At 42.6% G+C, this 14905-nt stretch overlaps 1 protein-coding gene across 1 annotated transcript; it reads right to left on the reverse strand.

Annotated features, from left to right (window-relative positions):
* Positions 1 to 2446: 2446 nt before the first annotated feature.
* LOC309328400 (vomeronasal type-2 receptor 26-like) lies at positions 2447 to 7942 on the reverse strand (the record flags this gene model as incomplete). The annotated part of the gene is made up of 4 exons (XM_081838399.1): positions 2447 to 3348; positions 4912 to 5038; positions 5947 to 6174; positions 7130 to 7942. 4 exons carry the CDS (start codon positions 7940 to 7942, stop codon positions 2447 to 2449), a joined length of 2070 nt encoding a protein of 689 aa, XP_081694525.1.
* Between the last annotated feature and the right edge of the window lie 6963 nt (positions 7943 to 14905).

The raw sequence follows: 14905 nt of genomic DNA on the forward strand, positions 1-14905 counted from the left end.
CCCCACCAGCTACTACCTTCAGGACAGCCACAGGTGCTTTGATCAGGTGAATGGATTATAGTGATTTTGATAATTACAAGGAGATAATCACACTCCTGCAATGTTTTTGAAATCTATGATGCATCCTGAGTTGCAAAAGCAAACATATTTGTCAGATCCAAAAGTCATGCATTTCCATTGATTCAAGCTGCTGCTCCATATTGTCAGAAAAAGGAATACCACTAAAATTCAAACTGACTCACAGGGTTGACATGAATATGAAGGAAGAATGTGTTTAGAATATTGCTATGTTACCCCAATCGCCATGAGTGCTGCAAGATTCCAGGGGCTGCAGTTACACTTTATCCAGGGCCTGTGTTTCTTTTTAGACAATGAGGCACAGCGCAGACTGTGGTGTTTTTATTATACATGGTTCATTTGCACATATAAGCAACTTTTGTCTAAGTGGAGGGGAATCCTAGCATTAAATGTCACAAACATAGGAATCAACTCCTAGGGACCATGGGGACTTTGCCCCCCTCTAAAATATTTGAGGGGGCTGGGCCTCCCCAAAGTTGATGGACATTGCCATTCAAATGGTGTGCATGCACCACATTATGTGATAAATAATGTGGGGTGGTGCTTACCTGCCCACCCGCCAATATTTTATTCAAGTTGGCACACCTGGCTACAAAGTTCCCTCGCTTTTCCCACAGGCACAATAGGCTTGAGTCCAAAAACAGGAAAATCCGCCGTGCTTTCCGTTTCTTTGTTATAGCCTGCCATAGTCACCCCAGATGCTCCTGGCCCCACTTCTCCTTTATTGCCCCACTAACTGATTGAAAGCTATACTACCCCAGTCTAAATCATCTATGGTCCTTTGTTGTCCTGTCCCTCTCCTGCACTGTGGCAGGAGGGTGCTCAGACCCCCTCAGAGCATTGCACCTCCCTCCCTAAACTGGGCACAAGCTTACCAGGCTTTGGAAAGGAGGTTCTAAGGCTCTGACACAGTCCAGAAGCCCTCCTGCCTCCTTCTCAAAACTGGGTGGGGGGGAGCAGAGGTGTTGTGGGGTAGGGCATCAGGCAGGAAGGAGAATCAGTCAGTCAGTCTCCTACATTCCCCTGGAAAGACACAATCAGAGCTCAGTTTGCTCTAGATCGTTTCACAGGTTTTCCAGCCTGATGCCTGTGCTTCCTTCTTGACAGACCCAGACACCTAACTTGACCTGGAGAGATTCATAGCTGTTCCAACTCAACTTGACAGATAGGGGTAAATTTCTTTCTCTGTCCCTCTCATAATACTAGAACTCAGGATTATCCAATGCAAGTGAATATTAGATTTAGAAAGACAAAGGATAGTACTTAGCCTCAAAAAAACCCCTAGCAAACCAAGGAATTGGCTCCCAGAAGATGTAGTAATGGCCACCAACTTGGCTTTAAAAGAGAATTGGACAAATGCATGGCATATAAATCTATCAATGGCTACTGCCTTTGAAGGTAACGTGCTTTTAATACCAGTTGCTGGGATTCAGAAGTGGGGAGAGTGCTGTCTGTTCTTGGGCTTCCCTTGAGCATTTAGTTGGCCATTGTGAGAGCAGAAAACTGAACTATACAGGCATTCTTGGTCTGATCCAGCAGTGCTCTTCTTGTAGATTCATGTGCTAAACCGGGGTCAGCAAACTTTTTCAGCAGCAGAAGAAGAGTTTGGATTTGATATCTCGCCTTTCACTCCCTTTAAGGAGTCTCAAAGTGGCTAACATTCTCCTTTCCCTTCCTCCCCCACAACAAACACTCTGTGAGATGAGTGGGGCTGAGAGACTTCAAAGAAGTGTGACTGGCCCAAGGTCACCCAGCAACTGCATGTGGAGGAGCAGAGAACCCGGTTCCCCAGATTATGAGACTACCGCTCTTAACCACTACACCACACTGGCTCAGAGGGCCAATCCACTGTCCCACAGACCTTGTGTGGGGTGGACTATAATTATTTTTTTTGGGGGGGGGAGGAATTAATGAATTCCTATGCCCCACAGATAACCCAGAGATGCATTTTAAATAAAAGCACATTCTACTCATGTAAAAACCCCAGGCAGCCCCCACAAATGTAAAAACACACTAATACCGTGGGCCAGATTGAGAAGGCGATTGGGCTGCATTCGGCCCCCAGGCCTTAGTTTGCCTACCCATGTGCTAAACAATGTGGCAAATTAAACGCAGGAAAATGCATCAAGATAAAAAAACGTAGACTACTTGAGTAGAAGTTCATATCCTTCTCTTCTTTCTTTTATTCTCCATGCCAGAAATGATTTGACAGTGACTAAATAAATAAAACAATTTCATGGCATCAAAACAAAAATCAAATTTCTGAAATATTTTATTTCCTTCAAAATGTCCAATAAACTTTATCTCTCTCTCTTTTATTTCCATGAAGGTGATCTAGTACGAAATTAGGAAGACAAAGACTTGTAATTTATCTCTTCTTTCGTATAAGTTGTTCTCTGTTGTTCAACTCAGGTCTCACCAGAATAATATAGCATTTTGGGAAAAAGATACAACCCAACAACCCAGCACTGGAAGCCAAGATGGAAAAGATCTCCACAGCCACCATGTATTTTCCACTTGTGCTCAGGTATGTTGGGATAAATGATTGCCAAACACTGCAGAAGACCAGCATGCTGAAGGTGATGAACTTGGCTTCATTGAAGCTGTCAGGCAACTTCCTTGCTAGGAAGGCCACCGTGAAGCTGATGGTGGCCAGGAAGCCCATGTAGCCCAAGACACAGTAGAACATTAGGATTGACCCTTCATTACATAAGAATACAATTTGATGAGTAATTGTCTGTGTATCCAAATCTGGGAATGGTGGAGAGGTTGCCAACCAGAGAGCACAGATTCCCCCTTGAATATGGGAGCAGGATAGGATAATAGAATAAGCCAGTCGTTTCCCCACCCATTTCCTCATCCTGGATCCTGGCTTGGTAGCCATGAATGCCAAAACTACAGAAATGGTTTTGGCCAAGATGCTAGAGAGGGCCACAGAGAAGATGATGCCAAAAGCTGTTTGTCGCAGAAGGCAGGTTGCCTCATTAGGCATTCCGATGAACAGCAAAGAGCAGAGGAAACACAACAGAAGGGAGCTGAGGAGAATGTAGGTGAGGCTTCTGTTGTTGGCTTTGACTATGGCAGTGTCTCGATATTTAAGGAAGATGCCAAGCACCAGAACTGTGATCAGGGACAACAAAACTGCAGAGGAGGTTAGAACAATAGCCAAAGTGTCATCAAAAGCTAGAAAATTTGGAATCTTAGGAATGCATTGATCCTGACCTTTGTTTGGATATTGATCATCTGGACACGTAACACAAGTTTCCATGTCTGGGGAAAACAGAATATTTGAAGTTTAATTCAAAGAGCATTGCTCTCAAGATGATCTAGGTATGTCTGGCTAGCCTACAATCACCATGGAAGGTTGCAAAAACTTCTGAACATTTCTTGATTCAAAAAAGACATGCCAGAGATCAAACCCAGAATTTTCCACAGGAATTTGTGGGTTTGTGCATTGGTTTTTGACCACCTTCCAGCCACCTTTGGGAATAACAACCACTATACAGTGAAAAGAGAGAATCACTGCAACAATTAGGCATTCTGATGAGCAGAAGAAGCTGAGGAGATGCAGAGAATTCTACTCCTTTCCCCCATATGGGGATGGTGGACACGTTTGCCATGCCCTCTTCCCCTGCAAGAAGAGAAGACCCACCTGCATGGGTAATGGGACAATTTGCCCTATAGGAGAGGAGATCAGAATATTTAATCCAATCCCACACCACACTATCCCCTCTTTTCACTGAGACACCTAATTCGGGCGATGATACTAATTGGTCTGTGTCAAGGTGGTTTTTGTTTGTTTGTTTTGCCTACTTCACACTATTGAGTGTTGTTTGCATGACTGGAGTTTTGCTTTGTTTGAGTTTGGCAAACTGGCATTTGGTCTGGGTAGGTGAGTGGATTTTGGAAATTATCAGAGCCAGAGTAGAGTTTGGGCCTGTCAGGTGCATTAGGGTGAGTGCTGGCCAAGGGTGCCACAGTGTGCATGTCAGGTTCATATACCCAGGGAAGACACAGGGGGTGTTTCCTTGAGACTTCCTGCATGATCACAGTGTGTGAATGGAACCTGGCTCAAGAGACTGGAGGGTTGAAATCCTTCCATGAATCCACCTCACCTAGCGGACTTCATTGGTTTGGGTCAATTTGTTTGATTTATTCTGATAGCAGATTCCATAGCTTGTTTATTTTCATAAATATAACCCATATCTATTGTTTCAAGTCTTGTTGAGTCTGTTGGCAATGTAGGTTAGGCTTCCATTGTTGGCTTTGTCTATGACCCTGTCATGGTGTTTTATGAAGATGCCAAGCATCAGGACTGTTACCAAAGAGAAGAGGTGTAGAGAAATTTCCAACCATTACTGAAGTTTAATTAAAGGCTGGGAAATTTGGTATGTTTGGAATGAACTGAACTTTCCTTTTGTTTGGATATTGATCTTCTGGACAAAAATTTTCTGGGTATGGCAATTTAGAATCTGTTTTACCAGGAACCCACCTAATGTATACTTGGCCAAGTCACCTCAAAAAGAAATAAGTGTGTTTCCTATTCTTCCAATACAGTTTAAACTTATGGATTAATCTCTTAACATAACACCACACGACAAGTTTCAGCCCTTCCTTCCTTCCTCTTTTCTTCTTTTACTTTTTTCTTTTCTTACAAAAAAGGGAAATAATTTACTCTAGATGATTAACATGAAATACCCATAAAACATATCTATGTAAACAATGAGAAAAATACATAGTACCATAATTTGAAAAAAACTGCAATGTTAACAACAGCAAATTTGCAAAAGAGGAAATGTTTCTTTAGGTATATCTGAATACAATATTCCGTACCCTCTGCATTTGAGAACATCCCATCTGGACATGCAGCACAATCATAGCAGGAAAATTTCTGTCCCTCCTTCTTTTTCTTCCTGTAACCAGGAGAGCAATAGTCATTGCATACTGAAAGGGGTGGCACCTATCCAGTGAGGAAGCATTTAGCATTAATTAAGTGTTTTGAGGAATTCATCTTAGTCTTAAGATCTACCACCAAGCAGGAATCATAGCCGCACTATAAATTTAAGATACATTCATTGCACTATAACCATCCTAGTTTCTTGCTTTAGGAATGAATACAGCTCATTATAGAATTAACAAATCCAATAACAAACATACTAAATAAAATTAGTGAAAAGGCAGAAACTAATGTAATAGAATAATTTTAACTGAAAATCGGTTGAAGAGATGTATTGTCAAATAATTTCTGATGGATGAAACTACAGGTAAATGCATGCCCTCTTCTAGGGACTACCATAAGGTAAAAAGGTAAAGGTACCCCTGACCGTTAGGTCCAGTCATGGATGACTCCAAGGTTGTGCATTCATCTCGCTCTATAGGCCGAGGGAGCCAGCGTTTGTCTGCAGACAGCTTCCAGGTCATGTTGCCAGCATGACTAAGCCGCATCTGGTGAACCAGAGCAGCACATGGAAATGCCGTTTACCTTCCCGCTGGAGTGGTACCTATTTATCTACTTGCACTTGATGTGCTTTCGAACTGCTAGGTTGACAGGAGCTAGGACTGAACAATGGGAGCTCTCCCCATCTCGGGGATTCGAACCGCCAACCTTCTGATCGACAAGCCCTAGGCTCTGTGGTTTAGACCACAGTGCCACCCGCATCCCTCCACCATAAGGTAGGGTTCCCATATATAATGGCTGCTAATCTAATCGGGTTTAATGGCAGGCCAGAGAAGTAGGTTTCAGAGTCCAGTCTTAAAGCATGGGCAGATTAAGAGTCCCGCTTTAGCTTTCTTTGCATCTCTTGCCATCTAGTTCCATGAATGACAATGAATGTTGATATTTGGCAGGCCGTGTGGGTATTTCCTCACCTGAGTCAAGCCTCTTTGCCATTTGATTCTGCCCTCATCAATGGTGAGTTTTTCCCCAGGAGGTGCCTGAGGATCCAGCCTTCCCACTTTGACCCTGATGAAGGACTGATTTGGGAAAGTGACCAAGTTGGTAATATCAAATCCAGCTACTAATTCTCCATGTTCATTAAATGTAATTTCATCTCCAGCACTGTTGTTGAATGAAATCCTCTGCAGGAATGAATGGAGCTAGGAAAGAAAAGAGAAAGCACTAAAATGTGTTGTAATGGTCTCATTCTGGGTTGTACTACTCCAAAAACTCCACTCACCTTTTCGGGTGGGCGGCCTTGCAGGCAGGCATCAGGGCCCCTGCAGGGATCTGGCGGCGGGCAGAGATTGACGCCTCCCCCAGTCACTGTCCAGGTTGTGTCACCAGTGCTGAGCGGGCCCCGCCTAGAGGTGGCCTCACTGTCCAATCAGCACTGCTGGGAGGCGTGGCTACAGGAATCTTAAACTGTGGCACAGGAATCTTAAACTGTCGCACCCTTCACCAGATCTCCCACTGTTTATGCTTTGCTATGACACAACCTTTCTATGGACAAATGTCAGCTGCCATATTGTTTGGGTCTGGGTAGGAATTTTTTCCACTTTGCAAATTGGCACCAGCCATTTGGTTTTCACCTACCTTGTAGCAATCATCACAACTTTGTGGAGTTAGGCATTGGGTAAGCCTTTGTTTGGATGGAGGGGAGTTGTAGCCTTCACCTGCCCCTTCTCACTAAGGGTATCTTGCTAAAGGGATCTGAGTGTGTGGATTCTGTCTGATGCCCAGACATGGGCTAGGGCCATGCCACCCCTGTGGGGACCCCTTGGGGTGACCCTATTTAATGTAAGTCATAGGGCTCTCCCTATTGGTGGTTTGCCCTTAGATGGACTCCCTGCAGATGGGTGGGAGTTGCTGCCAGTTGTTGATGTGTTGCATATGGAAACCTGCAGCAATTAATATCTCTTTATATATATAAGAAATATAACAATTCCCATTTTTTTATACAATAGGATTGTATTTGTTATCATTGACTACATTAATCCTGGAACATTTCTGAAGGTCAGTGGTGAAAAGTCCTTAAAACAGATGTGCGAGAGTTACATGTAAAGATTCAGACTTGTATACAAGCTGGACGTATGCCTTAAGATAAATCAGTACCTGCCAGGCTTCCATATTTTGTGGAGACAAGCTGCTTCTGACCTCCTTGTGGCTGGCTTTAGCTGAGTATGCGATATGTAAGACATGTGCCAGAGCATACACAGCATTATAGATGCTGTAGCTGTGGCCAGTCATGCTCGTTTCAAAATAAGGTGTAGGAAGGCTTTCCAGCATTTCCTCTTCTGTACATATTTTTCCAGTGATTGTGGACACAGTGGAGTTTGAAAGTGAACATCCGAATGCTTGTTGCCAGAAATCTTTTATAAAACCATCTTCCTTTGCCCAATTAGGATATATACCCTGAAGAAAGTATTTGAAGTCTTGAATCTCCTCTGAGTGAATTGCAAATGAGATAGCACCATGAAATGTCTGTATATCTGTGGTAATTAAGCTTTGCCACCTGTATAATGGAAAATCTATTTGGGCTGTCGTAATCCAAACTTTAGGTCTAGATCTGTGTTGAGAAAATATTACTTGCATTATTCTGGATGCTGCTATAATATTCCCTGTAAATGTTATGGCTGCACTTTCTCCATATATCAGAACTGCATTGGCTTTGCTTGATATGAAAGCTGGCATTTTAAGGCGTATATTGTCAATCAATTCACGTGCATTGGTGGACAAATGCATTGTTTTTTTGCTTCTGTCTGTGAATGCTGAACAGATTCCATTCTTGAAAAGCATTGGCTCTATCGTTTGCAAGAAACGCTCTCCACCTTCATCATCCTGAGCAATGAGCCCTACCCATTTCCACTTGAAGTGCTGAAATAACTCAATGATTCCTTGGTACTGAAGGTCTTCATTAGGAACCATACGGTAAAATGAAATGAAATGAGCTGGATAATTCAGTGTTGGTTGAAATGAACCAAATGAAATCTAAAGGGAAAGAAAAAGACAGACATTTTGGAATGGTAACAAAGGTCATAGAATCATAGAATCATAGAGTTGGAAGAGACCACAAGGGCCATCAAGTCCAACTCCCTGCCAAGCAGGAAACACCATCAGAGCACTCCTGACATATGGTTGTCAAGCCTCTGCTTAAAGACCTCCAAAGAAGGAGACTCCACCACGCTCCTTGGCAGCAAATTCCACTGTCGAACAGCTCTTACTGTCAGTTCTTCCTAATGTTTAGGTGGAATCTTCTTTCTTGTAGTTTGGAACCATTGTTCCGTGTCCGCTTCTCTGGAGCAGAAGAAAACAACCTTTCTCCCTCCTCTATGTGACATCCTTTTATATATTTGAACATGGCTATCATATCACCCCCTTAACCTCCTCTTCTCCAGGCTAAACATGCCCAGCTCCCTTAGCCGTTCATCATATTCTCATTTACATAATTATTTTCATAAAGTTACAGTCCTATATATCCCCAATGTTCTTCTATTTAGGACGATGTCCCCCACTTTTTACACCCACACAGTAGTTTTCCATTCAATATTCACCCCTCCAACATTTGGAGCAACCTTTGCTGAAATTCTCATTACTCAGCTCCTACCTGTGGAATCTTGTAAAGACCCAGGATATCTGCCATGCAGGAAGAGATGTCAGAACTTAGCCCCCCGATGACTCCTATTACATTTTCCTGGATGTCACATCTGTAGTTGGGGACAAACTGATGTGATTTAAAGAGCAGATCCAGAGTGGCACGGTAGGTCATCCCTGATTTGGCATAGCTGTCATAGATGTGGAACCCGAGAGTGATGTTGGGCAAGATCTTGGGATTCTCATTGATCTTGTCAACAGCAAATGCCAAGGACAGGACATGCTGATAGAACTTGGTCACCATGCTGCAAATAAAGTCACTTGCTATTTCAGGGGAGAATGAAAACAGTGTACTCTGCACCAATTTAGCAGTGTTTGATGAGTCAGCTGCCTAAGTATGGAGAGAGGGCAGAATCTTCTAAGTTAGTCAAAGTTAGACTGCAATTTTTTAAGCACTTGTGTGGTCAAGAGATTGGTGATATTACAAGTTGTCCATATGTGTTTGACATCTCATCTGGGAACAATTCCCCCACAAAGCTGCTTTTAGGGTTGGACCAGAACCTAAAGTAGCCAGAGCCTTCCATTCTCATTTCATCTCTTTCTGCCACCCAGTTTTCTCTCCCTCTATCTGCCATCTCTCTTTCCCCTCTCTGAAAATACCACCTCTCTGAAAACCTGGAAACAATGCACTTAGTTTTGAGTATTTCATTTTCTGATCAGAAATAGGGTCTTCTTTTCCTGTTTTTCAAAGCAATCAAAGTACATTACAGTCATCCTTAGAATTACAAATATCAGCACAATGAAAAAGCCTATTTACTTACAATGGGACATCAGCCCAGAACTGAGGAGGGTGTTCATTGAAAAGAAGTTTGGGGAAAATGTAATTGATATGAGTTGCTACTCCACCAATGAGGAGATCTCCAGACTCGTACCACTCATGTGGAATATACACAGCGCTGTTTTTCACACACTTAATAGTATTCACTTTGCATACCATATTTGAGAGAAGAAGCAGGCAAAGCAGCATCATGACATTAAACTCCCCCCTGAACATGGACTGTCCTGTTTCAGGCTACAACTCCATTCTGCTTGCTTCTGCCTGAACTAAACATGACACCTTGGGTGATAGCTGAACTCTTCTAATGCACTACTCAGAGAAACATTAATGCACCTTATCCATAACCACAGCAGCGTAACAAAATCATGGTTTAAATTTGCATGGTTTGAATGACAATTAAGAGACAGAAATTGAACAATCTACGAAAGGATAGGGTGCTTTTTTTAATCAAAATGACAGGGCCCCATTTCTCTGTCCCCCCCTCTCTCCCCCCTCTCATATTTCTAATCTTAGCAGTTTATGGATTTCTGGAGTACTTAAAACCATTTCTGACTTGAATTCTTTCCTTTCACACATACACATTGGAGCTTTCATCTTGTGATTTCAATTATAGTGTTTTAGATAATTACAGAGAAGATAATCACTTCTGCAATGCATTGGACTGCTGAAAATATGTTTGTATAACTACTGCAGAAAACATATTTCTCATACCATAGAATGTATGACTAGACCTCCAGCTGTCATCTAGGCCAATGCAGGTGGTCCACATCTACTAAAACTCAAAAGTTGGCCATCTGCTTTAAAATTTGTCTGTTTAAAATCCTCACTGGTGAGCATACCAGACCCCACCCTATGTAAAGCTAAAGCATCCTTTTTAAAAATAGAAAATGAAGCATAAATCTATAACACTTAGATTCAGATATAATATTTATGTTTGTTCAGTTTGCAATCACCACACCACTGGCCTATGAGAGCTTCCAATCTGTCACTATATTTGAATGAGATCCAAACACATACCAGGAAATTCAGGTTATACAATTAATGTTGATATTGTGTGCATCTGCAACAACCCTTCAGCAAAACTGCCCCTCCCCAAATCCAACATTTTATGATAAGGAAAATGATGAGGAAACACATCAGAAAATAATATATGCTTGATGCAATGTTCTCAAACAAATCAGGATGAACACTCAATGAACAGGTTGTCTTGAAGTAACCTATCAGGGATATATTTGGTAAGGTATCCTAGTGTTATATGTATACACCAGAACCCTCATACACATATACTGCACACAAGAACCTCAACATACTCTTCTGCAAGAAATAGAATAACTGGTGTGGAGATAATAAAAAACAACAACACATGTCTCTATGTGTGTTTGTTGCAACTCTTATATCCAATAATAAGCACTAACACCTTCCTTTGTGGGGGCCCTTTGCAGGACCGCACGCAGCAACTTGGCCCATGTGGGACCCACCAGCTGGTTGGGCTGGCCTGCCTCCCTGTGTTAGTCATTGGAGGTTCCTGCCAAACCTCAGTTAGCCAATCAGCCCTTCAAGGAGGCGGGGCCAGTTGCTTAAATAGGAAGTGGGGGTGGCAGCAACCATGCAGTCGGCTCTGGAGGTTCACCCATCCAACCCTCCCTTTGTCTAATGCTTGTTTGCAGGTTAACCATTTTCCTTTCTGTTCAGCGGGTGCTGCTATAGTCTTTGGAACTTTGGCAGTTTTAGGCCTTGGGAGGAATTCTTTAGTCTATCTTCCCTAAATGGTGTGTGTGTGTGTGTGTGTGTGTGTGTGTGTGTGTGAAGTGCTGACTCACCCCAACCCCCATGGTGGTGATTCCAGGGTCCTCTCTTAAAGGGGTTTGTAAAATGGGAGTCACTGGCCATACACTGAAAGGTTGTCAGTGAACTTCCCTGTGTTGCAGGGTATGGGGTGGGCTGCCAGCGTACACAAGCGTCTTGCTGTGCACCCTCCCATATCTCATTCACCCTGAGGAGCCACAGTTCCCGTGGTGGTGGTGGGGTTGTCAGAATATGAGATCATCGCAGCTGCCGACAGCCAGCTTGTTTACATCACATGATGGGGCTGACTGTGGGAAACAAGGTTCCAGTCAGTTCACAGGGCAGTTCACCGGAATTTGCTCAGAGTGTAATTTGAGACCTTCCTCTTGCGTATGTACAGGAAGTCTTACCCACTTGTTTGCTGAAGTTTGAAGTGTATGGACATGTTTTCTGTAGCTCTGTAAAGTCAGAAATAAAAGCATGTAAATAGACGTTTCTGACTATCTCCTTTCCCTGCCAGGGATGCAGGAGGGAGGGGGTGTGCATCTCCCATGCTGGGAGGTGTCGCCTATTGAGACCTAGCTTGGATCCTGCGGGAATTGCAGACAGGTTGGTCACCGTAGACCAAGCTGGGAGCCCGGGAGAGTTGCCAGCTTCTCCCGAGGGGGCTTGATTTACAACAGGGGTTGGAGGAGAGATACACACCCAATGCCCAAGCCAAGGTCTTCCTACATCTGAAAGGTTTAATAAAGTTGTGGCCAATTTTTAATTCCATAAAACGTTGTCATGAGTCATTATTCCTTCTGGTGGTTTCTGGGGGCTCCGCCTGGGCACGCAAAAGTTCTTGCACACCAAGAACTAAAACAGAGAGTGGTTTATTACAAGGAAATATAGTGTATCATCACCTTGTGGATCATCACCTTGTGGCGGCATCCTCGATCGAACCACTGGCACCTCTTAGACAATGTGATTGTCCAAGCTGAAGATCGCCATGATGTGCTCTTTATCAGAGCTATGATGGGTGCCGATGACTGCTGGACAGGTCACTGATTAATATGCTCCATGATGGCTATCCAGATTATACCTCAACACTGGCTTCAAGGAGGGAAACCAAGGCACAAAATGAATATTCAAGCCCTTCAAGATCCTATTAAGTGGGATTGCTTTCAAATGACTCTTAAGGACCATCTGCTTCCTGAGCTTCCTGATAACATTGAGGAACACTGGACCAAGCTAAAAACATCCATTATTTCAGCCAGTAAACAAACTATTGGATGCTAAACAAAGAAACACCAGGACTGATTTGATGAGAATGACACTGAGACTGAACATAATATTGACAAGAAAAGGAAGGCCTTTCAGATCTGGCAAAGAGATAGAAACTTTGCCACTAAGAAATAAACCTATGCCAATGCTAAGGCTGAGGTTCAAAGAAGAACCAGAGAGCTAAAGAACACCTGGTGGGTAAAAAAAAAACCTCTCAAGAGATCCTCAGCCGGGAAAATGATGAAGATGGCTTGATTAATAGAAGCTGAAGCACAGGACGAAGCAATGCAGTGACTTTTGGAAACAGAGAAAAAAGCTTCTCCTGAGACATGATGGGAAACATCAACAGTTGCAGGAATAAAGGCTACAACACTATATGGATGAGAAAGATTGTCACACACATGAAAGAATAAGGATTACAGCTAAAGTTTCTCACTTGAAACAATGTGTCAGGAGTTAAAACTCATCCCCAGAAACTGGACAGGTTTTTCTGAACAGTTTATCAATTTGATCCTCTGTGGTCAGGAAGTCTGGAAAGCCACTGTAGTTTGGGCAAGCTGAATCTAATATAATAATTTAGATGGTTATGATGGAGAAAATTCAATGTTTTTGGACCGCTGAAAAAATGCTTGTTTCAGAAGTGCTGAAACAAAGATTCATCACATAGAAGCATGGAGCTGGAACTGTCCTCAGATACCATCTAGTCTATCATTCCAACCAAAGTGAGGAATTCAGCACTACGTTATGTGTTTCTGTGTAGGCTAGTGATATAAATGGAACAAAAACACCATTTACTATTTAATGAAAAAAATATTAATTTTGAAAACTGCATTATTTAGCAATTTTTCATTGTAGATATTATTTATATCCTTTTGTGTTCTGCTCAGGCCTCAGAACAATGAAGTAGTATTTGAGGAAAAGCTGAAATCCAGCAATGGGTAAGAACTCAACACCCATCACTCACCAGAGCAGTGCTCCGAAGGAATAAAAGTGAAGAAAGCAGCAAAACAACCACAGAACTGTCAACAAATGCTAGAACCTTGAGCTTCTGATGACTATTGTTCCTTAGCTTTATTTAGATATTGATTTTCTGAACAACTGACACCAGTGTTCCAGGGATGTGGAGAACTGGGCAGGACATGGAGAGACGTATATCAATTTTAAACCCCATTCAGCTGGGTCTTGGGAACTAGGACCCAGTCCTAAAAACTTGGGCTTACATTCACCTACCACCTCAGTTGGCAATAGCCACTCTTGGAGGCTTCTGAATGGTGTCTGGAATATGCCAGTGTAATTTATGTCAGTACAAGTTATGCCAGTTTCCTCGACCTAGGGTTCCTGGCTGTAAGATATATAGTAGCTTTGACATTTTTATCCCAAGGGTGTACCATTTAATGTTTCCATGCTAGATGTTATGGTGGATGATCCACAGTTTAATCATCTGCCAATATGGACCAACAGAATAAAACAGGTATATTTGCTAGATATTATTAATTAACTAATAATTTTTAGATAGTGGGACAATGGGGCAGCCTTCCTCAGATGGTGGTAGACTCCCCTTTGTTATAAAAGTTTAAGCAGAGGATGGATGCCCACCTATCAGGATTTGTATAGCAGTGGGTTACTTGCATGGGCAAGGGGTGGACTAGGTTATTTTTGAGAGAATTCTCAGTTCTAAGATTGTATGATGTAACGGACATGTTTTCTCCAGCAGTTATGCTATGGATGATGAACCATTGAGTCGAAACTCATTGCAAAGTAATTTTGTCCTCTGTTAATATATAAATAACTATAATTGCTTCAGTTGGTCAAAGCTCCAGGGGCTTTCTTGTAAAACCATAGTGGGGGATCAACAAGCAAGTCTGGAATTGCATTATGTAGCCCATTGTGGGTTGTTGTTTTTTAAAGAAGCCAAGTTTAGGTATAAAAAGGGGGAGTGTCTGTAAATTTCTCTATTTCATTTTATATCTCAAGCTTCCAATTATGTCCCTTGACAATCTGGATGGTGGTGCCCCGGCAGAGTCTGTTTCCATCCCAGACATGATGCAGAAATCAGGCCGGCAGCCTTCATGAGATTGAGAGAAAAGGGGAGTCAGACTGAGAGATTAAGAGAAAAGGGGAGTCTGCTGAAGAAGTATGTTTGCTACCAGGATGTTGGTGCTGCTTCTGCTTCTTCTGCTCCCAAACACAGTGTTCAAAGCGCATGCTAGTAAATGCACTGGAAATAGTCCTGTGCATATTCCACATGAGTGGTACGAGCGCAAAAGTCTCGTCATTGGTGGGATGGCATCATTCATGCGTTACCTTTTCCCTAAATTTGCATTCAACAAGCACCCTTCTAAGGTCTTGTCTGATGTCCCAACGTAAGAAAATTGCCTAGCATTTTATTTAGTGTTGCTTAGTCTTGA

Source organism: Podarcis erhardii (genome assembly GCF_964252035.2).
Source record: "Podarcis erhardii genome assembly, chromosome: 13".
Classification (NCBI taxonomy): domain Eukaryota; kingdom Metazoa; phylum Chordata; class Lepidosauria; order Squamata; family Lacertidae; genus Podarcis; species Podarcis erhardii.